General features: G+C 50.3%; 8 protein-coding genes across 8 annotated transcripts; 3 read left to right on the top strand and 5 right to left on the bottom strand.

The window, feature by feature from the left end:
* Positions 1–7,793: 7,793 nt before the first annotated feature.
* On the bottom strand, positions 7,794–10,036 carry CCT5 (chaperonin-containing T-complex subunit CCT5; the record flags this gene model as incomplete). The annotated part of the gene is made up of 11 exons (XM_041699884.1): positions 7,794–7,838; positions 7,892–7,980; positions 8,037–8,217; positions 8,277–8,414; positions 8,472–9,120; positions 9,171–9,460; positions 9,533–9,616; positions 9,679–9,772; positions 9,843–9,891; positions 9,952–9,969; positions 10,027–10,036. The coding sequence occupies 11 exons, from the start codon at positions 10,034–10,036 to the stop codon at positions 7,794–7,796; spliced, it is 1,647 nt and encodes a 548-aa protein (XP_041552925.1).
* A 437-nt stretch (positions 10,037–10,473) lies between these two features.
* Positions 10,474–11,438, top strand: APUU_21162A (chromo domain-containing protein; the record flags this gene model as incomplete). The annotated part of the gene is made up of 6 exons (XM_041699883.1): positions 10,474–10,480; positions 10,542–10,665; positions 10,717–10,759; positions 10,827–10,900; positions 10,953–11,363; positions 11,414–11,438. 6 exons carry the CDS (start codon positions 10,474–10,476, stop codon positions 11,436–11,438), a joined length of 684 nt encoding a protein of 227 aa, XP_041552924.1.
* Positions 11,439–11,824: 386 nt separating this feature from the next.
* On the bottom strand, positions 11,825–13,423 carry APUU_21161S (putative transcription factor Rap1; the record flags this gene model as incomplete). The annotated part of the gene is made up of 4 exons (XM_041699882.1): positions 11,825–12,790; positions 12,856–13,096; positions 13,155–13,240; positions 13,289–13,423. The coding sequence occupies 4 exons, from the start codon at positions 13,421–13,423 to the stop codon at positions 11,825–11,827; spliced, it is 1,428 nt and encodes a 475-aa protein (XP_041552923.1).
* Positions 13,424–15,532: 2,109 nt separating this feature from the next.
* CTR86 (Ataxin-10 homo-association domain-containing protein) lies at positions 15,533–18,355 on the top strand (the record flags this gene model as incomplete). The annotated part of the gene is made up of 2 exons (XM_041699881.1): positions 15,533–15,720; positions 15,787–18,355. 2 exons carry the CDS (start codon positions 15,533–15,535, stop codon positions 18,353–18,355), a joined length of 2,757 nt encoding a protein of 918 aa, XP_041552922.1.
* Positions 18,356–18,521: 166 nt separating this feature from the next.
* APUU_21159S (uncharacterized protein) lies at positions 18,522–19,391 on the bottom strand (the record flags this gene model as incomplete). The annotated part of the gene is made up of 3 exons (XM_041699880.1): positions 18,522–18,799; positions 18,915–19,310; positions 19,376–19,391. The coding sequence occupies 3 exons, from the start codon at positions 19,389–19,391 to the stop codon at positions 18,522–18,524; spliced, it is 690 nt and encodes a 229-aa protein (XP_041552921.1).
* Positions 19,392–19,764: 373 nt separating this feature from the next.
* On the bottom strand, positions 19,765–21,602 carry APUU_21158S (putative oxidoreductase, FAD-binding; the record flags this gene model as incomplete). Its single annotated transcript, XM_041699879.1, has 2 exons — positions 19,765–21,086; positions 21,137–21,602. The coding sequence occupies 2 exons, from the start codon at positions 21,600–21,602 to the stop codon at positions 19,765–19,767; spliced, it is 1,788 nt and encodes a 595-aa protein (XP_041552920.1).
* A 675-nt stretch (positions 21,603–22,277) lies between these two features.
* On the top strand, positions 22,278–23,213 carry APUU_21157A (uncharacterized protein; the record flags this gene model as incomplete). The annotated part of the gene is made up of 2 exons (XM_041699878.1): positions 22,278–22,439; positions 22,506–23,213. 2 exons carry the CDS (start codon positions 22,278–22,280, stop codon positions 23,211–23,213), a joined length of 870 nt encoding a protein of 289 aa, XP_041552919.1.
* Positions 23,214–24,065: 852 nt separating this feature from the next.
* Positions 24,066–24,644, bottom strand: APUU_21156S (uncharacterized protein; the record flags this gene model as incomplete). The annotated part of the gene is made up of 1 exon (XM_041699877.1): positions 24,066–24,644. The coding sequence occupies one exon, from the start codon at positions 24,642–24,644 to the stop codon at positions 24,066–24,068; it is 579 nt and encodes a 192-aa protein (XP_041552918.1).
* Between the last annotated feature and the right edge of the window lie 314 nt (positions 24,645–24,958).

Below are 24,958 nucleotides of genomic sequence, written 5' to 3'. Positions count from 1 at the left end.
TCCAGCTGTATCAAGCGATTCATCTGCTTTCGCCACGGATATGCAGGCTATACGCTGAGCTTTTGGCAGGAGATCGAGGCCGTTTGGCCGCTCGTTTCTTTTTCTGTCTCGCCCTTGACGCTTTGAACTCGTCATTTTGTTCAGTTGATCAATGTTCGGGCTATCCCTATCGCCAACGAAGGGGTTCAAATAGGTAGTCCTATACTATGATACGATCATACGTGTCAATCCTCTTGGTTTTATCCATCCCGGCTGAAATGGTGCCATGAACAGCGATCTTCCTAGCCAGCTGCTCGTAACCATTGGAATGGGCCATCACATACCGGGGAAGAACACAGCGTTTCCGATCGAGGAGATCGTCAACAACAATAGTTATCCCTAATTATTTACTAAATATTCGACCAACAGCTCCCTTGTCAAAGCCATGTTCAGTTTCAGGGACGTGCCATTTTTGAATGCACATTTCCTCGGTTGTATCCGTAACTCACCTCCAATACTTGCACTCGGAGAAAGCATCCTGCTTGCCATTTAGTAAGTATTTTTCGCATCATGCGGACCGCAGTAATGGCAGTGGCGTCGTCGAAAGGCCTCGAATCGCTTCCTCGATCGTCCTATCTAGAATTCTAGATACTGTACGCTCTCAATACAGCCCCATGGTTTTACCCGCATCGCCAGCGCTAGCCGGAGAACCCAAGGGCGGAAAAGTATCACAACAACTCATTATTCCGCTCATCAGGGAGAGATCACAAGGCGGTCGACTGCTAGCTGTCACCAGTAATCGCCAGTAATCAACCATATCTTCGCCTGGTGAGCACATCGAGTGACAACATACGTGTACAATCAATCAGTCAACAACTCGCAGGCAGCTATCTCGATCTCCAGAACTACTAGTTCCCGTAGCACCGGTAAGGAAGGTAAGATTGAGCCGCCCTTCTTCTCCATCACGGGATGGTGGCACTGGTAGGGATAAACCAACCGCCCCGCGCCATCGAGAACAAAATAGAGCGGATATAGGCCAAAGGTGTTCGAGTCAGAATCCCCCTTGGCCAGTAGTTCTTCAGGCTCGGTCATTTCACAATATGAAACTCGTGGCATTTAGCATTTGGCGCGGGCTGTCAGCCTTCATGTAACCCCAGACCCAAATGCCAATCAGGTTCCATCAGATGATGGTGATATTCTCCATCGAGGCGCAGAGTAGAGATTTCCAGGGACACATGATGGGCGGAGGCCCCGGTGGAGTGGTGAGCTTCGACCTGGGGAAGAAGATACGGAGTACGTACTACGTAGCTAATACGGAGTAGATGGATACAGAGTCCCTGCAGTGGCGTCTTCTACAGCCCTTCTCGGTCTTCGCGGTGGATGTCCCGGATAAGAGGTCGTGATGAATCACGCGTCTCTGAATGGATGGGAGAATTAATGAAGACTGAAGAGGCGGATGGGGGCATGGGTGTGCTCTCGGCCCCAAATGAACCGAAGGATCTAAGCCTTGCAACAGCCATCTGGTCACGGCATGTGGCTGCAAGGTTCTTCACAATCACCAACGATATTCGTTTTCATTGGTTCCATTTCCTCTTTTTAATTCATTTATCCTCTCCTCTCCTCCGGGGTATTAGGGAAGGGAGGATGTGACTGGCTAGATGGGACGTACTCCGATCCCAGGATGGAAATAGTCGGTAAGACGATGCAGCGTGGCGGCAGAACAATCAGCATTCAGCAGTCGTTAGGGAAACTACTGTACTTCTTCGAGAGTCACTCGCATTTCCGCATGCGCGACACCATGCACAGAATACAGCATCATCAGCAGGCAAGAACCTCGAGCGGGTTGGCGCCAACAAGGTGAGCTTATTGTACGCATAACTGTCGGTTTTACCCACTGTTGGGGATTGAGATGGGGGCGGACGCAGCGCCGGCAATTGTCAAGTGCTCACCTGCCCACCTCCGTGCGTACGTCTGTTCCACCAGGATGGAGAAAAGCCACGTAGCTGCATATTATTCCTCTGTGAGAATTCGAGGGCATCGTGTGCCCAGCAGGGACTCCCAGGGAGAAGACCGAGGCTACGAGGTGGCGGCGACGACGATGCTACGGAAGCTGGCTGGCATGCTTTGGATACATACTTGTGACTGGAGTGGCCTTTTCCCGTCTCTCCGGGGGTTTTTTCTGGCGGCCGAGAAATACGCCGAGCAAGGAGATCAGATTCAGCCATCTTCTGATCTTCTCCTGTACGCTGGATGGCGCCGCTGACAGCCAGCGACAGGGTGTTCAGGGTCACCCTGGTGGTCGGGAAGAAAGCGCTCAACACAGAGTACAGATACGAATGGTCGTATCGAACCTCAACTTTTGATCAACTCCGAGGGTTTGGGGCCGTAGCGTGGCACCAGGAGTCGTCATGGTGTTCTCCAAGCGAGAGACCAGGAATGTTAGACGGGCTCCTAGTGAAACTAGGCGCTCCGATGGATGAGCGGAAGGCAGCCGAGTCGCAACGTAACAGGATACAGCTCTGTGATGATGGAACTGAGCATCGGCAGATCCGTCACCCCCATCGAGCCGTGGGGAGACGAACGTGGGGGAGCCAGAGTTACAGAAATACGGAGTCACGGGAGCGGGAGTCACTGGACCGGCGAGTGGCGAAAAAACCGTTCGGGTCACAAGGACAGCCCCGTGCCGTCACATGATGCGCAGTCGATCCGCCGCGGCAGGAAGTCGGGGCTGGTCGGGAGTTGGAGTCGCTTCCGTCTCCCCGAGTCCATGAATCGAATGCTGTTCCTGCTGGGCTGACGCGGTCAACATCGCATGGCATGTTGCAAAGGAGCTGCTATATCCAATATACATCTACGAGTCAAGCAGCACTCAACACAGGGCAAGGGGCGCGCTGTTGGTGCAATAATACGCCAATGTGTTCGGAGACGCTCTATCCCAAATAGGCACTATGCTGTACAAAGGCAATACACCGTCTCCCTGCTTCAAAAACATGTGTAAACGGCATGGACATCCCGACTCGTGATGCTGTATCCCAAATACAGCGCCTGGGCTGGTACCTGTTTGCGGTTGTCCAAAGCAGGACAGGCGAAAGAGGAATCCGACCAAATGACCAACTTGTTTGAAAGAGGCTTTCAATCGATTAAGTTATGTGGCTGATTACCTGGGCGAGAATCATTCCCTCACTCCAGGAAGTATAATTCCCGGCCAAAGAGATCGAAGACCTGTAAACCAGCCTTATAGAAGTGCCTGAGGATCTCCCCCTTTCTGGATTCCTTCACGCATTACTCTGCAGATTGGGTCGCGCACGGGTATCAATATCGAGGATCGTCGTCATTCCCATCCCCGTGGTGAACAAAGGGATGCCAGGGCTAGAACATCCCAGCATCAGATCCTTCAATGTGACTTGAAAATGAGCAAAGCTTCCAGACCCAGTGTAGTAAGTTCCCGGGTTCCAGGTCAGGAACCAGCGCTTCTTCATTTGCCCGTCACGACTCAAGGCGAGACATTCCATCTTCCCCAGCCGTGTTCCCCGAAAGGTAACTCGAGTGTAGCAAGACCACTTCGTCATGCCAGCAAGCAGAATAGGATATACGGGGTAATAGTAAGCCTCGTCCCCAGGCAAATTGGCAATCCCAGGTGTCATAAAAACGGGTATTCCAGGATAGCAAATACACCGATTGGAAACTCAACCACCTTTATCCATTCAAGGACTCCAGCCAGACCTCGACGAGCTCAGCTCCTTCCCCAAATCAATGATCTGCAGTTACAGGAGTCGGAAAGTTCCAAAGGAGAACTTATACCTCCCCGCGGAACAGCGCTCCAGGTCCCGGTCAACCGCCATGCAAGGGATGCGCGGATCAAACTCAGGGATCTGGAGAAGCAGACGCCCATGCATTATTCAGGTTGCCCATGCCCATTCCAGATCCAGGTCATCCTGTCCTGCTAGTGCTCAGTGCTCGGTGCTCACGGACACTTTCGCTGCGTCGCAAGACTGCAACCGTACCTGATCCCTTGGGGAAAGCTTTTCCTCCTGCTTGTCTAACCTCACTGTTACCTTCCCCTGCAATGTTATTGTCGAGTCTTCCATCCCGAGCGTGCGTGGAAAAGGTACCGCAACACAGCACGAGCCCGTGGCTGACCACTCCAGGCCTTCTTTACTGGTCACGCCCTGTTCAGTTCTCAGCCTGCATAGATACCCCATACTTAGCGGTGCTTGCGACATACTTACCCGCAAGGCTCAGTAGTTGCAATAATAACTACATTGCTTTGCATATCCGATCAATAAGCATGTACGGTGTATTATTGCAGACATCGCCTAGGGCTACTCAACCATTTTTACTAGATCGCGATCTGACCAAGCTCTCCTCCTAGCCAGCTTAAGTTAATTACGGATATATATTATAGTTATTGCACATTGCTGGGCCAAATTTAGACCCGACCCCGCTAAAAACGCGCGTGGGGGGCGCTACCACACTACGTACTATAGTGCTCTGTCGTATACTCCCCTTCGCCCGGCACTCCGCATCTGAACAAGAGCTCTGGGGCCACCCAATCAGTCCGAAGTAACATAAAGCAGCAGCAGGAGACTGCGGTTCTAGCGTATCAAGGTACATTTGCGAGGAAAGGAAAGCTTCGGTCGGCTTGGTGGGAGGTGAAAGCCCTCCCTTGTACGACGTTGCTACTTGGCTGCCCATTCCCAAGTTGTCCACATATCAAACACACCCGGCTCTGGCTCTGGGTTTTTTTTTTTTTTTTTCCTTTGCGGGTTATTCTGGTAAATTGCATTGTATTATACTATTATATTCCAACTTGGGCTTTTGATATGATATTGTTGTTCTCAGGGCGGACGGGGACTTGTATATATATACAACTTATGTACCTTGCTATAAAATATATAAATTACATAACCTCTCGATATTTTGCTACACCCCTAAGACAGAAAATAGAGAGTACTTTTGCATATCTATTGATCGTCCCATCCCAGTGCGGGGATGCATCGCCCAACAAGGCCAGCGCTGCACGCCTGCGACGCCGCGCGCCGCGTACTTTCTCAAGGGTGGGTGTGAACTGTGCTGTGTGTGTGTGTGTGTGTGAAATGTTTGCTACCCAGGATCTAGACTCCCGATACCGTGGACTTTGACAGGGTTCTGTCTGTGTTTTGCATGACAGGTACTCGCCTGACTACTGTTTAATTTTGAGACCTGGCCTCGTATACTAGTTGGTAACCTGAGTTGTTGTTCCGTAACTACCTGGCTGGCTCATCTCACGGGAAGTCTGTATCCATTACCAACGGGAATGGCTTTGCTTTTGTTTGCGTTATCCTTATACTAATAAGCACTGTTTTTCAGCGTTTAGCTCGGCGGCTAGGTTTATTGTCGGTTTATGCTTTGACAGCTGATACTGCGGATTGGAGTGTGGCTGGGGCCAGACTCGCTGGTAAGGCTGCCTTCCTGCCTGCCTGTCTGCCTACCACCTGGGCGCCACGCTATTAACGCATCTTTGGATAGCTGGCGGTGAAGACGAGGAGTGAGTCTCGATTATTTGTAGTACAGTCGGGACTGCAGGTCTTGGGCAGATGTCTACTATAGTAAGTACGTCGGTACTTTTCGCTCGACAAACAACATCCCCCAACGAGGCAGACTGCCAGAGGACGGACTACGGAATACGTATCAGGCCCAAAAAGAGCAACGCGGCGGTTCGCTAAAACGGCTGAAACGAAAGCGCGATCGCACAGAAGGATTTGAAGATCTGACGGGCTTCAGGCAAATCAGGCACCGGGGGGCTTGCGATCCCATGACCCGATCGCACTTCCGGGTTGGGCTCGATACATGGGGCCTGGTAAGCCACGGCGGTACGTATCCTGGAGCTTGGCTCGATGGGGTCCTGTTTTTGTCCCTTATTTTGTTTGTGGTGGTTGAGACTGCTCCTGGAGGAAAGAGGAAATGGAAAGAGGAAATGAGAAAAGCTGAGAGCGAAAGGATTGGGGACCTAGTCGGTTGCAGAGACTGGATGCCTGAGAATGAGCCGTAGTCGCAATGTCTTGATTCTATCTGGAGATGTTTCTCCAGCTTCAGCCTGGCTGTGCGATGGGAGCCTAAGTTAGTAAGTAGAGCTGAGACAGCTCGTACTTTGGCAGAGCGATGAGGCAGGGCGAAGATACAGCCGTAGAAAACAACTAGAAACAAGATCTGCTGTATGGAATATTTCACCCGCAGAACAAGCGCCGCGACAAACGCAAAGACAGAGTTGTCCCGCTGGCTGACGGAAAAGCTCGTCGCGTCGTGTGATGGCTTCAAAGTCGCGGTATAGGGAAGAAAAAAAAAAAAAAAAAGCTCAGTCACAGTCACAGACAGCCCTTGAGTCAGCATGGGAATGTCAGCCACCAGCAAATGGCCCTGTTTGACTGTTTGAGGCTTTGAGTGACCGTCACGAGAAACACCAAGCATCTGTTTCTCAGTCTTCAGTCTTTCCGCGGGACGGAATCGACTGCGAACAGATTCGAGCCACGTCAATGGCCCCGGCGGCCATGTGATGGGAATGCCAGCGCCAGAGATACCGACGTTACATGATGACCTCTGGCGCAGCAGACAGGGAATGGCGGCAGGGCGCTGCAGAGTGATATCAGCGGAAGCCACAGGACTGCTGGAGGGCCTCGAAGGGGCACACCTTTTCTTTGCTTGTTTTGCTCCAGCTCCATCGCAGGGTGTTGCTATTTCGGGGCAGCCAGGACTGTCCCACATGGCCCGGGGGGGTGAATGCACATCAGCCGGTCATCTGGACGTCAGCGTCAATCTCGGTATCCTGATTCCTGACGGGCGCTGAGTTGTCAAGTCAGCCTGTCTCCGATCCTGATCGAGCCAGTGAGTTGTCAATCTGGAGGCTGGACAGATGATCAGGTCAACCCAGCGCGTCTGCTTCACATGTCCTCCCACGGGTCTGCATCTACACCGTACCGGTACATACGTTAATGCTAGCAGAACACTACGTCCCTGATTCAGAGGACTCGAAGGATTCAATCATCACCATAATCATAATCAGTCCCCCCACCGGCCCGCTCCGTCACGCACAGTTCTCCCCCGGGCGGACTCGAATCCTCCGTTTGTACGGAAGTTCCTCCGTCTCTCGACGAGCGGAGACAACTCTCCTTGTCTGTCTCGAACAGGTTCACGACGAACTTCCTTTGATTTACCTAGGTGGGCAGTCCCCTACTCCAGAGTGGATTCAAGTCTCCATCGTTCGTACTTTGCCGCGTTTCTTCCATTTCCCCGGGTTTCAGGTTGTCCCCCTGTGCCTGGGGAGAAACCAAGTTCGTACCTCGGCTTTAGCTCCGCAAACGAACAGGACGAGGAGTAAATTTTATTAAGGAGGGAACTCCCCGGCTTCAGATCCAACAGTTTAAGGTTTCAACGGGCGTCATTTGACCCTGGCCCTCTTCTCCGACTTCATCCTTGATATTTCGTACTATTGAACTCTACGCAGTGTTCCGTGCCGTTCGCAGTTGGGGGCCCATTATTGCACCTCGGGTGTGAGCGTCGTCAGTCGTATGACTGACACTTCATCATATCCCATGAAACAAGTTTGGGGGCTGGTAGATCTTCAGACCGGAGGAATTGAGTTAGGAGAAGTGGTGCCGCTGCTATACTGGTAGAAATGGCGTGGCTATTCAATTTTTTCATTGCATCAATTTGATCTATGTACCTGCGCCTTTTTTTTCTGCCATAGCACGGTCTAGATGGTTTGATTAGTATGCCAAGGCACATCCGTGCAATTTTGGGTCATCGAGAAGGTGGTAAATATATCGTATACAAGTAGTCTAGAACTCCTGCTCGTCGTCTCCGGAGATGATGACATTGTTGATCTGTCGCAAGTTAGGGCTGTGTAAAGACGCAGGAGCACTTTCATTCAACTCACCTTCAGAACCATACGGCACAGCTGGGTCGCGAGCAGCAATTGCTGTCGCTTCCCAATGAGCGGGTCGATGACAAAGTGTTCTTTCATATCTGAACTTTGGTCAGTATCGGACTCACACAATTTGGAGACAAATGGAAGAAAATACCATTGTTGCCGCTCAGCATGCAGTCAACACCCAGGCGAGAGTTATTCTCCTTCACCTGGCGGGACTTGATCGCAGCAAGGGTTTCAATCGGACTCAAACCAGAGTTCTCGGACAGAGCGAGAGGGACTGAATCAAGTGCATCCGCGAATGCACGCATGGCATACTGCTCAATTCCGGGGCTCTGGAATAACATCATCAGCATCGGCTCGAAAAAAGAACAATAGGTGTTTGGCCACAAACCTTGACAGCGGCATCTTCCACGGCAATGGAGCAGGCAATCTCCGCAGCACCACCACCATACACAACACGGTTGTCTGTAACAAGGTTACGGACAACGCAAATGGCGTCGTGCAATGATCGTTTGGCTTCATCGATGATCTGAGGGTACAGTTAGCAAGACGCAACCCAAGTAAAAGCCGGCTCGTCATTTCTCACCATTTTGTTACTTCCTCGCACGAATATCGTCACGGCACGGCTGTTCGCGCACTCTTCAATAACAAGCATCTTCTCTCGCGTAGTACCGAACGTCATCTCGCGCACTCGGCCGGCTCTTCCAAGCTTGTCTGCGTTGAGGTCCTCGAAGCGAGGTACGATACGCCCGTTCGTAGCAATGGCAATCAACTCGATTTCAGGTCCACCCACCCAGCGAACGGCAGGGAGCTTGTTTTGCAGCAGAAGGTGGTTAGCCTCATCATCGAAACCCCACTGACAGATTACCAGGTTGGCGCCGGAGTCCTTGAGGTTTTGGATCATCTCTGTGAACTTCTCCCGCTCGTAATCTTGCAGGCGCTTGAACTCCTCCACCGATGTGATGTCGAGCTTGTGCTTTGTCTTCGGCTTGGGCGGTTCGAATGGGCAGGTCAGGATTGCCAGCTTAGCATCCCTGACCTCATCGGGCATCTGGGGGTGAGAGAAGTCCTTATCCACGATGACACCCTTGACCAGGAGGGAGTCCTCAAGCGCTCCACCAACTTTCCCGTCCACCTTGATCAGCTCGAAGTCCACATCCTTCCGCTCGAGATCTGCAACAGAGAGCACGGCATCGACGGCGATCTGTGCAAACTGGTCGTGTGATTTGGAAACGCTGCACAAAGTCAGTATCATCTCGGTCTTGGGGGATTCAAGCATCCATACATCTTGCTTCCTAAACTCGTCTTTGCGACCTTGAGCAGGTTCTCAGTGTTATCTCTTGTGAATTTGATTTCGTCACTGATCTGATCAAGCTTCGATACGGCGATGTCGCAGGCTTGGTCGTAACCATCCGCAATTCGGATAGGGTGAATGCCCTTGTCGATGAGATCGGACGCCTGTTCCAGCATGGCCGCGGCCAGGACGACAACACCGGTTGTTCCATCACCAATTTCTTCATCCTGGGACTTCGAGAGCTCGACGAGGAGTTTGGCCACGTTGTTTGTAATTTCCATCTTAAAAAGCACAACGAATTAGATTTGTCTCGTAGACGGTGGGAATGCGGTGTGTGGTGCGTCCAAACGAACCTGGCCAAGGATGGTAGCACCATCATTGGTAACAGTAATGTCACCGTCGGGGGAAATCAGGATCTTATCGAGACCACGGGGACCCTAGATGTTCTTTTTTAGAAATTGCCCCTATGCGGGTTCGAACGGTCGGTGACAATCCATACCAGAGAAGTCTTCACGATGCTGGCAACGGTCTTCGCAGCCACGATGTGAGATTTAACAGCCTCTGTTCCATGCTGTCTCTTCTTCTTTCCCTGGCTGTTCGTAGCAGTGCGTCAGTTGGGCTGTTGCCACACAGGTAGTAAGGGTCTGGGTGTCCGCGGCGTACTCTCGAACGATGATGAACGGTCGGCCCTGTTCATCCTTCATGACAGAAGCTGTTTGGGGAGTTAGCGACGAGTCATCGGTGGATCATTCGCAAAGCGAGGTATTCGAACCTTGAGACATATCAAGCTCTATAAGGAAAACAGCGAGTTAGTACTGGCTCAGAATGAGGGGCACCGGAGACGCACGCATCGCCATCTTGACGGTCTGCCAACTGGCAGTGTGGAAATTTCAAACGGGAGAGCAAACAGATTAAAAGTCCGAGACGAAATGGAGGGAATGATTCCTCCGGGCGATTTGAGATGTGAGGTGGGAGCAACAATTAGAAACCTCGACGTTCGTCCACACTTCACGGGGCTCTTTTCAGAAATTCTGGAGATTCCCAGTTCGGGCTAGTGAGCAGCTCTCCCAATAAGGTTTAGTGTGTTTCCCACCTACGCGGTTGGCTTGCGCGACTCGGCAAGCAGCATTGAACCTCAGGAACATCATCTCCACCATCGAGACTTGCTCTTCTACGCGGACGTCGGGGGCTGTCTTGTCTTAACCCATCCAATCAATTTAGCTTTATCGCGGATCTTTCTCCAGGCACCGTCAAGCTGTTGTCGCGTTTGTTCGGCTTCGCCTCGTCGCAAACAATGCCGCGTGAGTAATTTATTTAGTAACACTTCTAACAAGTTGCGCGCTGAGCTAATTGCGCAAACAGCACCCGTGGCCGACTTGTCGGATGACGAATCCACCGGAGAGTCTATCCCTTATGACGAGGTTGAAGATAAGAAGAACGGAGTTGGGGAATCCAATGATGTGGACGACGACGAAGAGGAGGAACTGTGAGTTGGAGATGAACCAAGTTTGTGATCGAGCAATGCTGAGTCTACCAGTTACGTAGTCGAGAAGATCCTGGGCCATACATTCAAGGGAAATGTGCGCATATACTTTTCTTCTTTATCCTCCCCATGCGACGGACGATGTTGGGCTGACATTGCTACAGAAACTACTGTTCCAAGTGAAATGGCAAGGCTACGAAGACCCCAGCGACCAGACTATGGAGCCAGAGGAGAATCTGTAAGATGACAGGACCCTTTTTGCTTAGCATATGCTAACGATCTTTCCCCAGTGATGGCGCACAGGATGTTCTTGAAGAGTACTTCAAGTTTATCGGAGGACGACCGGAAAAGCCACAGCCCAAAAAGCGCAAATCCACGGGGCGACCACCTAAAGCGGAACAGGAAGAGAAGCCAGAGCCAAAGAGACGGAGAAGGTCACGAGCGCCGGACAACGAAGAAATGGATGTGGACGAAGGAAAACAAAAAGAACCAGAAAAGGAAAAGGAAGGCCAAGCGCCGGACTGGATGCCCAAGTCCAAGAACTGGGAGAAAGAGGTCAAGGCTGTTGATACCATCGTTCGCGAGGGTGATGGTCTGGTAGCATACCTGCACTGGAACAATGATAAGAAGTCGAAGGTTTCCATTGAGACATGTTACGAAAAGTGTCCGCGCAAGATGCTTAAATTCTACGAACAACACCTGTGAGTTCCGCCTGAAATGTGAAAACCCCAAATAGTCTAATGTCTACCAGGGTTTTCAAAGATATAGACGCATAAATGCGCAATATCCTCTTAAACAAACTGGATTGATTTGCTGGGCTCGAGCCTGTATTAAATCTGGTTTCTGTTATATTCGGCTACGGCCTAACGGTAATTCTGCAGGATCGGTGTGAGGCTGGAGTTTTTGGAATCGTGCCTGCTATTCTTCGGGACTGTATGATAGGTTCTCTGGCGAAAGTTGTTTCGGGCATTGTTACGTTGGCGCTGCATTCCTCTCAACCATTCCTTGTGGGTAAACCAATCTCGGATACTGAGGCTAGGTGAAGCCACGAGTCTCGGCCGATTTGCCTGTTCAATTCCTTTTCATTTAGCGTTGTCTCTTTGGAACCTTATATCTTGGGTCGTTTTTCGTCATTATATCGCTGTTCAATCCGATGGCTTTTCTAAGTGGTTGAAGGATTCTCAAGGCCTTCGGCTCGTGCCATGTTGAGATATTCCCACCGATAATCAAAGTACACCGAGCCGTGCTTGTCCATGAGCCGTTGGATCTCCCGTGTATCTTGTGCCTCCAAGCTTCTGTCATCCTCTGCTGTCCAAACCCCGCGCATATCAGCCGGTATACTGTTCCCTGCAGCTATGGAATCCAACACTTTATCTGCCAAGGTTGGATCCATACTGGTGCAGCGTAATGACTCGATGATTTGGGCCTCATCGCCCTTGCCTTCGCGAAGCCGATTGTCTATCCATGATTCAATATCTTGCTCTGGAGCCTCCTCCTCCTCCTCGGCCGCTGGACTTGGCGGGAGAAAGGGGAGCTCTAAGAAGAGGTTATCGATGCCTATGCTAGTTCCGCCGGCATATTCCTGATTTACGGCGGTTTCTGTATTTTGTTGTGTTGTGATCTTTGCCTTTTTAGGGCTTGGAGGTTCCTCACGGCGTGGTGACTTTCTTTTCTCAACCAGAGATTCATGAGGCACCGCTACTTCTGGTGGCTGTTGTGTTGTGATCTTTGCCTTTTTGGGGCTTGGAGGTTCCCCACGGCGTGGTGACTTTCTTTTCTCAACCAGAGATTCATGAGGCACCACTACTTCTGGTGGCTGTGGTATCGGATGCTGATTTGCTGCCTTCGTTTGTTGTTTGCTAGCCATGCGGTTAGGTTCGCGTTCGCCAGACTCTGTGGGTTCTGGGCTGCGTTTCCGCTTCCTCTCCTGTGGCCCCCGTCGTGGTGTATTTCTTTCAGCTGCAACTTGGTCTCCGCGTGACGTAGTTGCGTGGGCCGACTGACTTCTGCGAGTTTCCTCACTGTCCGCCGTGGCGGCAGTAGGTTCTATCATTCCGCCGGGACGTGGCCGCCCTCGAAGCCTCTTGAGGTACCTATCGCGCCACGATTGAAATGTATGTCTGGGGTGCTAAAACCTATCTGTTAGTGCAAGCCCACCAATATCTATTCAATGCTGGTTTGAGTATTGAATACCTGTGCTGCAAATTCCTCATAGATCTTGTTACCAGATATTGAAGCCTTTGGATTCTTTTCAAATTGTTGCACATAGTCGAAAATCGATTGGTCGTCTTCTATCGTATATGCTAGCCGGTGGCTTCTGGCTTGAATATTTGTTGCCCCGACAGGCCGGGCTGTTGAAGGACCAGCCTTGTGTACCTCTAGATCTTCCAGTATTCCTTTTTGGATCGACTTCTCGATGAACTGGTAAGAGTATCTACACATAATCAGGATGCATGCATTTAAAGCAATAGAACGTGGGGATATAGACTTACGCATTGGGCGGGAGATTCTTCCTCTTGTGGTCCACTATTAGCACGCCCGCATCCTTCTCACGGAGTTTCACAACGCCATCATTTTGCTTTCAATTTGTTAGTGAGAATCAAGCAGCCGAATTCTGATGACAAACTTGTATGAGTTCCTTGAATCTACGTTTTTGAGGGACGTTCTCAGACAGCCAGAAAGACATCCCCTGGAAAATGCCATCATGCCCATCCCCTTCACGTCTGCCCTGCTCAGCCTCTCCGGCCGTGTTTGACGCCATCTTTGCTGCAGCCTCCCCTAGGTTATTCTATCTGTTTTGAAGAAGAATTTCCTCAACCCGTTTCCAACAAATATCACGTGCTCACGCGACGTGTCGCGGCAGCGCGCATGCGGCCAAACTTCAAGGGAGCCACAGAATAGATATTCCTTATAAAATCTCCTTGACGAAAACAAAGTAATGCGAGTATCCCGTGTTTAGTCGGATAGTTGTGACTTCACGCGGGTAATTAGGCTTCTGCTTCCGGCCAAAACGTACAACCTGGTCACGTGTCTGAAACTAGCGGCATCCGCGAGGCTTCCATGTTGATTCCAACTCTGCTCGTGAAATAATCTCAGGAGCTAACAATTTCTGGCCTCCTGCTATATATCTTCGAAATAATCCAGGGGAATGTCTTTTCTGGCACTTTGATTGCTCGCACTATATAACAAGGAGGAAACTCCTTGGTTAACGCATTTGTTCGACAGCGATGGGGCTTATCCGAACCATTGCTCTTGCGATCCTAGGATTTTCTAGTTTCGTATTCGTCGTTCTTTTTGGGAGGCTGCCCTTTTTCCGGTATGGTACAATTGCTACTGCCATGTATATCGCTCTGTCTGATGAACCCAGGAAAACCCCGATTGGCTTTATCTATAGGCTTGTATGGATACATGTCCCCAATGGTATATCATACCTAGATTCCCGTTTGTTCGGCGGGCGAGTCATAGGGTTATGGAACCGGGCTGGTAGCTATGTACTTTACGAAAATCATCCACTTGTTCTCGTCAGTTTTGCATTTAAATCCTGGCTTTGCATACTTATTGACTTATTTTGTAGGTATTCTTTACGACAATGCTGGCTAGCGGTGAACTCATATTCATCCCGAGTGCTTGGCCTAGAGTCTCCGTGATCCACCACGTTTGCATTACGGTCGCTGTAGGACTTCCATATTATTTCCTATATGCGAGCGTTGTCACTAAATCCTTCATCACCGCGGACAACCACGCGGAGGAGATGGGACGCTATCCTTATGACAAAGTCATATTCCACCCTGGGCATACTTGCGAAACCTGCCTTTTTCTCAAACCAGCAAGAAGTAAGCATTGCAGCTATTGCAAAGGTTGTGTTTCTCGGCAAGATCATCATTGCGTATGGCTCACCAACTGCGTTGGCCTTAACAACTATCGTTATTTCCTGTCGCTTTTGCTGTCTTTAAGCGTCATGCTGACCTATGGCGCATTACTTGGTTATTCTCTCTTGGCTCAAACCTTGGACGATCTCGTACCTCCAAGCTCCCCAGCGCGCACGAGAAAACAAAGCTGGCCTACGTTTTTCAACCTATGCACGGGGATAATAGCATATGATACGCGCATTGGGGCAGTTACGATGCTAATGTTTATGACAGCCCCGCTGGCTGTAGGCTTTCTTGTCTACCATACATATCTTATCTGGGCGGGAATGACAACGAATGAGAGCGCAAAATGGTCGGATTGGAAAGACGACGTGGCCGATGGAATGGCGTTCAAATTTGTCGGCAGTCATAAAAGAAGCAAGTCTCCTCTTCTTGATTCTCCGCAGGCGGAGATTTCTTGGCCCGTGAGCAGCGATCAAATGCTTGTCCTTACGGGGGGAGAGCCCCCTAAAGAAGGACATGGTGTTCACAGAAGCTCAAATGATATTATGCAGCCGCATGATCCAAAGGCAGCCATCGACCAGAGATTTGTGCAAGTCAAAAGCATGAAGGAAATTGACAACATTTACGACTTGGGCTTTTGGAATAATCTCTGTCATGTCTTTGAAGCCCGTTCTGCGCAAAAGAGTCACCGTACATAGGATTGTTTGAATTATTACTGTTTGCCGGTGATTTTTTATTATTTTTTGTCTGAAGACGCTTACACTGTAATGATTATATACTTCATTTTTGCCCCCGATCACGAGATTTAAATTTCTCTAAAGGGCAGGTGAGGCGGCTCTCACACCGCGGAACCGGAAAAATTTACCACTTCAAATGATTTCTTTTCCTGTCCCGCCAACACTTGCCTCTTAAATAACTTCTGGAAATCACAAATACATCAGGGTTGCCCGAGGCTCGAAAGATTATTTTTGTCCGTTCTGCCCCCGAGGCACTTCAAAATGGCGGACCGAGCTTCAACAGAAATGAAGCCAAAGTGCACCCCCGCGGAGCTCATGTTGAAGGTTATCCTGATGGGCACCTTGAGCCACTACGAGACCCGGGGGATGATTGACGACAAACGCCTGGATCATATGCTTTCTGCTGGAAAACAGATCCTGTATAAGACACACCAGGAAAGTGATGTTAGGTAAGAACTGGCTTCTGTATTGGTTTGTGTATATTGGCAGGCGACTAACACTTTTGCCCCCGCCAGGCATGGTCTAGGTTTGTCTCCGGACATTTGGCAAGGTCTCACAGACGTTTTCACGAAGGCGATTCCCGTGCTGGAATCACAGTCATTCATCTGGAAAAGCCCACCGGCCGCAAACTACGAACACTCCTCGTCCAATCTAATTGCCTACAATTACTTTTCGCTTGTCAAGGATATCGAACGCCTCAATGATCTTTGTACGATCGCCCGGAACCTCCTCGCCACTACGAAAAAGGCGCAAAATATGGCAGCGGAGAAAGGGTTCGACCAGAGGGTTTTGGCGTTGGTAGATACTTGTGTCCGAGTGACCGCGCGGGGCTTTGACGGAGAAACGAACGCGAGAAATGAGGAACGGTGGCAGAAAGTCGTCAACTTATACAAGCGGCTTTTGATTACATGTCTCCAGTTCCTGCACAACTTTATCATGCATAATGAACAGCGGAAGATGGTTCTGTGGTTGGATCTATTTGGATACCATTCGACCGGGGACTCCAACATCATTCAGCCCAAGGAGCCTCTTGACCAGGCAAGCAGCCATCCAGAGGGACTAGCACCAATCGTGAAAACCGGCGAGAGGATAGTCAACCCCCCGATCAGGGCACTTTACGATCAAACAGCCGAGGATCTGTTACTTGAGACGATATCCAACTTCCCGCGAGAGCCAGCTACCATCAAAGAGGAAGCAGCTATGCTACTGCTTGCCAACATCAAGGATCACATGGAAAAACTACTTGGGCGTGATCTGACGGCTATCCAAGAAATGGGTAAAGACCCTGACCAAGTTAAAGAGATTCGCGCCGCCCTTACTGCTATTCTGGGTGCCAAGGTGGATGGATGGTCGGACCTTCAAGACAGAGCAAAAGACCTTCCTCCCGCCCTTCCAGATGATGAACCTCCCCGGAAAAAGGCAATTCTTACGATTGACCGCAGCCCGACTGCAGGGTTTCCACGTATATGTTGGTCAGACCTCCCAGATCTCAATGAATACGGTGCGCTTGCCTCAGGCGATGCCCCGATTGCAGAGGAGGACACGAGCATGCCGAGGTCGGCCCAATCAGCGGCGGAAACACTCCAAGAAGCCAAGGATGAGTTAATGGCGCGACTACAGGAAACTTCCCAACTCGGCGATGAGAGGGATCATGACTATGATACAGGCGATGCAGGCACAGTTGGCGATGATGACTCACGCAGCTTGGAAGCCGTTGCCGATGGGAGCATAGATGAGGAGGAAGAAGAAGATGATGAGGATGACGACGACTACCGCGGACGTCCAGGCGATCAGCAGCGTGGTCTGCTAACTGATATCCCCCTTGTGTTAGGCCCTGCCGAGATCGAGGCGCTTCCGATGATCATCCAAGCCGGTATTGTCGATAGCTTTGGACTCAAGGGTGGCGAGCGTACCGGATTGCGGAACATGCAAGCTCTCAGATGCCACGTTCTTCTCACCCAGGAGACGGGCCGAAATCTACTCCGGGAGCTTTTGATCTTCATTGCTGCTTGGGATCTTCCTGACGATGAGCTTTACTTCAAGATGATGGTTCAAATTATGGATGCAGTACTTAAGAATGGCCTTATGTCCCACGCTTATTCGGACTTCGGCCAACCCAAGGATATAATCTCCCCAGCACAGGCGGTCGTTGTAAAGATCCTTACACACATTTTCAGAGCCAAATATTCCCCCGCCTCCGTTACGGGTTCCGGGCAGGCCAATTCTGCAAAGAACCCAGCCCCGCTCTCCAGGGTCGATGTCCTCACGGTCCGCTACATCTTCACAATATTCCGCGGCAACATCATCCCCGAGACATGTGCTCTGATTTACCTCCAAGGCCAGATCCGTGCCGGACGAGCTCTGCCAGAAGACTTTCCTCTGAATCTATGGGACATGGAACGTGTCTACGAAGGTGTCTACCAGTTCCTAGAATTCTTCGCCGTCCTGACAGAGAACAACGACTGGAAAACACTTCTTGTCATGTGGGAGATCGTCTACGATCTCGTCACCCTAATCAAGGAACTCGAAGCAAGCATCCCCAAGGGCCAACTCAGCCAACTGAACCTCGGCCGTCACAGCCCCTCTAGGGACCACCAGCAGAGTGCAAGCCCCGGTCCTATCGCCGTTGAGCGACCCTACGACCCAAGTGATCCAGATCCTACCGACGGCGGCACCGCATCCAGACCCGAGTCTCCGCCTATCACCGAAGATCCGTCCGAGTTCGAATGGCGCAACCTCAAGAAGCTCGTTGTGCTCGTTCTCTCCTCTTTGGTGTGGAAGTGCCCCGAAGTTCAGGATCAGATCCGGAAGCATGGTGGTGTCGAGACCATTCTTTCCTGCACCAACTTCGATGCGCACAATCCGTATATCAAGGAGCATGCTGTGATGTGTCTTAAGTTTCTGCTTGAAGGGAACCGCGAAAACCAGAAGCTCATTGAAGATTTGGAAGCTCGCGAAGTTCGGGACGACGGTGGAATGATGGAGCAGCGAGGCCTTGAAGCTGTCATCGACAAAACCGGCAAGCTGGCGCTTCGCCCACGCGACGGGCAGCCAGTCCCTGATCGAGAAATAAAGGAAATATGATGGTCGCGTAAGAAAAAAAAATAAGAAGCTATGTCAATCTGTACATATTCCTTAGACATATGATATGCAAGAAAGATACTCCTAAGTAACGCACTATGCAACCACACCAAGTAGCCTCGTAGCAACAGCCATACTCCAAAACCCCTCGTCATTAAGGAATCATAAATCAACCATACATCCCATCCCATTCCTCCTCGTCATCTTGTTCGGCAATCTTCTTCCTCTCTTCAATCTTGTCCCTCTCCTGCTTTGCGAAATCCGTCCGATCAAGCGGGCAAGTCCCCCTTAGTCTCAACCAAGGCCTTACACACTCCAGATCAAACAGATGCGTCGGGTGACACGGTAACTGCACAACAAGCGGGTACTTGTCTTCCAGAAACGGGTTACTGCAGATAGGACACGACTGTGACGGGTTCAGCGACGAGCGGGGGACACGATCAAGCACTAGCATACGATTAGCTATCCGCGACTCGTCCAGAACACGTAGCCGGAATCCCATTCAACAATGGAATCCAAACGCGGCGATTGAAAGGGAGAGGAGGGAGAGGGAAAAACATACTGTCGCAGAACTCCTCACTAGCACCCTCCACCTCTGTCGGTGGTGTCTCCGCATCCCGCAACAGCGTCTGGATCATCTGCGCCAGGAGATCGTCACCGTGCACTCGAATCGGCGTGCCGTCGGGATTGAGCGTGGGGATGCTCCGCATGTCGGGGTCAATGGGCCCTGCGGACTCGTCTGCGCCTCCTTCGCGACGCATGATATTCAGTGCTTCGGCGAGGGAGTAGAATGCTGCGCTGATGTCGCCGGGGACAGGGACGGCATGGGGACGGTGGCGGGCCTCATCGGGGGAGATCTCGGAGAGGGTTGCGAAGAATGTAGAGAGGTCGGGGCGACGGCGGCGAGTTGTGGATTGGGCAGATGGGGCTGAGGGGTCTGTTGAGAGGTTGTGCTCGACTGTATTCGTATATTAGTTAGAAAGCGATATTTTAGTATTTGGATGAGGGGTAAGATGCTCTTGCCTTCGTAGGTGGACATTGCGGCGATGAGGGGTTGAGAGACGAGGACGTTTTGTCCTCGTTTGTCCGCCGATTAATTGATTGATGAGAGCTGGAGTATTGAGAGTTCGGGTGGGTAAGTGGTTGGGGGTGAGAAATACAGAGCTCTTGAGGTGAGGATTGGGAATAGATTTAAGTGTCGGAGATGTGAGCGACAAGATAGCTTCTGCGGGGAGGCAGCAGCCTGACGCGTTTTCAGCTGCGGAACGAACCCAACAGAATTTATTCTCAAAGCTCCAACGCAACAAGAAGCAGAGGTTCTTAAATTTTGGAATTGCTTTTGCTTCTGGATTATTTATCAGATAAAGCGGGATAATTGGAATTTGTTTAACCAGATTTATTAATGTTAATATTCAATAATTGAAGTCTTCATACACTACTTTTTTACCCGCAAGCCAATTGAACACAGGCACTTTCAGAGCAGGACTACCACAGAAATACCATGTGTCTGCTAGCGAGAGATCGAGATCTCGGGCCTCTATCCTTCGGCGTTCTATCTTCGCTCCGGACGAAGCGACTGTCTCGATTTCAGCACTCATCTGTTCACCCTGTGAGTCAAGCCCAGTGACAAACAGGGTCGTTGAGCTAGGCAGTCCCGGGAATCTTTTGAAGGTGTCCAGCACCAGAACGATGTCCTTGATCGAGATGGACCAAAAAAGTCGAAGCTGGCTAATATCAATAACCGGCAGCTGGGCGAGAACGGGTGTAATCCCAATTCCTCCTGCTATAAAAGGCATTACACCACTGCTCTGTTCTGTTAGTCGAAAGTCGCCCCCAAAACCCTTCAGTGGAACTTCTAGTCCGGCTCTATCGCTCGTTTGGAACAGGTAACGGGTCACATTGCCGTGTTTTCGAATGGTTATCTCGAATTCTCCATCGGTAAGTCCGCGGCCTGGAAATGAGGAAATGGTGAATGTGCGGACGTAATCGTCATTGAGGCTCAATGGATCGTCATCCATCATATGGCTGTATCCCATATCCAGTTCATCATAGAAGGAAAATGTCGCATATTGCCCCGGTTTCCACGATCCAGCTTTTTTGGGGTCTGATATGCGGAAACGAAATCGACCAATGGATGGGGTGATGATCTCCTTCCTAATCATCGTTGCTGTGACAGACGATTCGCGATTCCCTAGGGCTGCAGCAGACATCTTTTCAGTTGACAAGTATCTGACGCTAGGGTTGTATGGAGACATTCTTCCTGGGGATCCTCGGAACGAAAGTGCGTTCTCTACAAAGCGAGCCACAGTAACGGTCAATCTAACGGCGATGTTCGAGCGAGGAAGGATAGAAGACGCATCCTTTCCAACCAGAATCTCCGTTCTGCCCGTGACAAATAAAGCGTTGCCCGTTTCAAAATCCGGGAAGACGTAACCTGCCAGCGGAGTCGTCCGGAGATTCCCAAGGGTCTGGTATAGCCTATTCCCAGAGTATTCTGGGTAAACGAGCACGGCACCACCAGGTTCATTGGCGGCGACTCGTACAAATCCAGCAGGTCCACCACGGATGTTGGTGTCCATATTCTGGGTTTCGTGCGAAGACGAAATGAATAGGCAATCTGCACCGTTTAGGAGGCTAATAGCGTCAGGATGCAGCTGAGCAGTTTCCGAAATCAACTTTGGATCGGGTAGGGCGGGGACAATATGTCTCGCATTTAAATATTTCGGACAGTTACCTAGTGGGTGCATTAGAAGATGCTTTGGTCTCAGTAACAAGAACACAAACCAAGGCTGCCATCTACATGGACGGTAAGATGGGCAATGCCTGCGCGTATACTTTCATCTGCGACGTTCAGCGACCCAGCAGTGATTCTGCCAAACAACTTTACCCTCCTCCTATTTTTTAGGTCAAGAGCTAAAAACGAAACCAGACGCCCGCTCTTCGCAGTGGAATCAAGCAATAAGCTCTCTACCACTGGATCATAAGCTTTCCCGACCGGTGTCCTAATGTCGAAGCCAGAGGAAGATGTTGGGGTTGCAAGGCCCTCCTCCCCACCCCAGAGAGAGCACCAAGGCCTCCCATCCTGGTCCAAAGCCCCAATAGCGAGCAATGGAGACCCTTTCATCAGCAGGCCCGCGCCAGGGCTCAGGAAAGGCACAGTCGGATTGTCCTGATAGGGAACCCGCAGTAGCTGATGTATGTCACGTTCACCATCATGCCAGGGTATTGAGTTCGTGAGAACAGTTGCCATGGTGAAAACAGGCCTCCCGCACGATGTTATAAGATGATGCGGTGTGGGCACTGGGCAGCGTTGATCTGAACTCTGGCTACGGAGTGTGGGGAACTACCTAAACACGAGCCGCAGTCTTGGTGTCTGCATGCTGGTCCATGGGACGAGCCTCGTGTTATCCATTCCAACAGTGTTGGCACGCCGTTTGAAAGGTTGAAGCGACTCGTCAAACCATGGGATTGGTAAAACCATCAAGTGTCAAACAAAAAGAGTCGAGACTGATCGAGACCGGGTTGACGTTGTTTCAGGCTGGGAGGTGGGTGGAGGAGCGATTCGTGGCCGGTGGAGCGTGCGGGTGTTTTTTCTATGGGGCCAAGAGAGGCTTTGCCATGGCAGCACAGCACATCTTCACGGTTGGCTTAAAATAGATTGATAGACGCTCGTACTGGGCTGAGCCTGAGTCTGACCCTCTCCTGACGTGTGTTTTCGTGTTTTGTCCTTTCATCTTCATTTTCTCACTCCAGTCCTCATTCTTTCTTGCTGGTTCAAGAAACAGTCCTGGATACATTCCTGAGGAACGAATGCCGGCCGCGTGCGCTATGCTCAACGCCCACACCTAGAATGCGATCGCCGTGATTGTTTACTTCTCCAACATCTGACACCTCTCTTCTGCACACAACCGTCGACATTGCAACCATGCGTCGCAAGTCCGTCAAGCCCTCCGAATATCCGGCTCTGCCCTTCCATATCATCCGGTTTACTGTCTTCGTCTCCTCTCTCATCGTCGCCATCATCCTCGCTGTCTTTGCCTACAACCTCCACAGTGCCGACCAGAAGTTTCCTTGGGCCTTCCTCATTGTAAGCTTGAACTCGCTATTTTATTTCTGTTTATCGCATTCATGCAGTACTGATTCTCTTCATTAGCTTATAATCGCCGCCTTCCTCTCTCTTCTAAACATCATCCTAACCACCCTCATCCACTGCTGCCATGGCCTCTCTCCACGCCTCTCTCTAGTCACAAACTCCATTGTCCTGGTCGTCTGGGCCGTCGCCTTCATCCTCCTTGCCTGGGCGCTCTCACACACAATCCTAACAACATGTAACGCTACGTATTGGGCCACATCAACCGGCATCTCCGTCTGTCGGACATTCAAGGCCCTCTTCGCATTCACCATTATCGGCGCCCTCGGCCTCATCGCATCAATAATCCTCGATGTCATAGCCTACCGTCGTCAAACTAGACTAGGCGAGTACGATCCCATGGCTCTCGAAGGACATGGTCTGGCAGAGTACAAGACCGGAACGCACAATCGGGACCCCAGCACCCTCTCGGACTCATTCCCGCATTCGAATACCGGCCCCGGACCGATGGAGGATGATCGCGCGCCACTTGTTTCTAATGGGAGATATGAGAGTACACCTGCGCATTATAGAGGGCATTCGGAGTCGATGGATATTGGCGAGAGCAGACCGGCGGTGCATCAGCCACCGCCGTCGTATACCAGTAACCCGTATTCTGACGGGCCGGGCCCGCAGTCGCAGCCGCAGCAGACGTACCCGGGGACGAGGATGAGTGCCTACGATAATTTCTATAGGCAGCAAACGAGTTATGATCCTGTGATGTATAGGTGAAAAGTTGGAACTGGGCCAGTGGGATATTAGGAAAACTTGACGTTGTTTTAAGTCATTCGTGGCTTTACTCTTTTGTTGACTTAAACGGTAGCGCTGCGTTTTGGGGGAAGATTATATCTATAGTCTTCTATGTTATGGCTTTGAATCTTTTTTATGTATTTCCCCCTATGGATACTCCATGGCGGAAAAGCTTGCGGACATTCATGGTAGCAATATTGGGCCAGAACCTTAGTTAGATAATTTGATAATCGACAATATACAGAATCCACTGTACTGCTTAGTGCTTTAGTCCTTAGGTGCTTATAGGGGTTGTGCCACCACGGCCGTATGTGGAAAGGCTTTATAATAAACTTGAGAAAAGAAGCGCATGACGTTCAGATCTTAAACTGTCAACCAAAGCCTATTTATAATAGTCATCTACACGCTAGTAATAAGCGAGCTTTATCGTGTAACCCAGACGGTGTCGGGTTCGGTCAGTGTACAAACGGTGAATCGTCCGACAAGCCACTTCGGCGGTGACATCAAACAGGCCATGGCCCTGTTTGCGTTAAAATAAGAGACGATGGTACGGGGAACTCCCAATGGTAGAGATGAAAGACTCCCCTTTACCGATATCGTCAATGTCGACACTGAATACCTGGCATGGGGCGACATGGAATGCTTACAATTCAGAGGATGTACTTGAAAAAGCTAGGCGCATAGATAACAATGATGACAAAGGGATATAAAAGCATTCATTATTTATATTGAAGACATAAAAGGCAACTCACTAATACTCCACCAAATCGACGATGTAAACATTGGCTGATACCCAATACTCTGAACGGACCAGAAAAGGAATGAACGGCACAGTTAGGTAGATAATTCTTCCCGAGTAGTGATAGGCGACATTGAGCCATCGACTTTCATGAAAAACTCAAGTCGTGTTTCACTTAAATGGTGCTCGTTCTTAGGATACACTGCCTCCCAATCCGCCCAGAGTAAATGGACTGCCTGTCCAGTCTTCGAGTCCCCATCCTGTAGGTGCTGGGGCTGCTTATACTTGACCTCAACCGGAAAGTAATTAAGAGCCCAGATCCTCGCGTCATCGTCTTTGTCAATTTTACAAAGGAAGTCAATAAGGACATTCATGTAAATCGTCAGGAGATTCCCCTTTAGTTTATGGTGGCCACCAATAAACACCCCAAAATCTTCCTTTTTCTTCTTCTTGTAGTGCTTCTTAAGCCTTTTTTTCACGTCTTTTAGGGCTACTTCAATGCTTTCGACAGTCGGGGCATCTGTGACGGTCTTGACTAGGGTCTTGCACTTGAAGACCATCGGGTACGTTCCTGTTTCGTATGCAAGACTTGCTGCTTGTCGGCCGTGCTCTCGGAGCTTTGTATAATGGGCCTTACACTGTTCACACATGGTCAAATATGTTGTGCAAGCCATTTTGGTTGTTGCTGGAGCTAATTGGATGAGTCCCGGTTGGCTTGGTTATGTTTAATGTGCTTGGAAAGCAGAGTTTATATATCATTGATCGACCTCATTAACAAAGGATTTTTGAGGTTCGGAATACTGAGATGAAAACCGAAATAAAGCCCTTGTGTACGAAGGCATCGAGCTCCTTTGTTTGGTTTAGAGATGTATTCACTTAGTGTTAGAAAACGCACACCAAGGCTTTTTAGTGAATATATACAAAAACGATAGTTTGATTGTCAAAAATCAGTGGTATTAGTTTAATATTGATGAGAAGATACGCTTAA

Source organism: Aspergillus puulaauensis, chromosome 2 (genome assembly GCF_016861865.1).
Source record: "Aspergillus puulaauensis MK2 DNA, chromosome 2, nearly complete sequence".
Taxonomy (NCBI): Eukaryota; Fungi; Ascomycota; class Eurotiomycetes; order Eurotiales; family Aspergillaceae; genus Aspergillus; species Aspergillus puulaauensis.
Note: the sequence above shows the minus strand (reverse complement) of the source record. Positions and strands in the feature narration are given on the sequence as shown.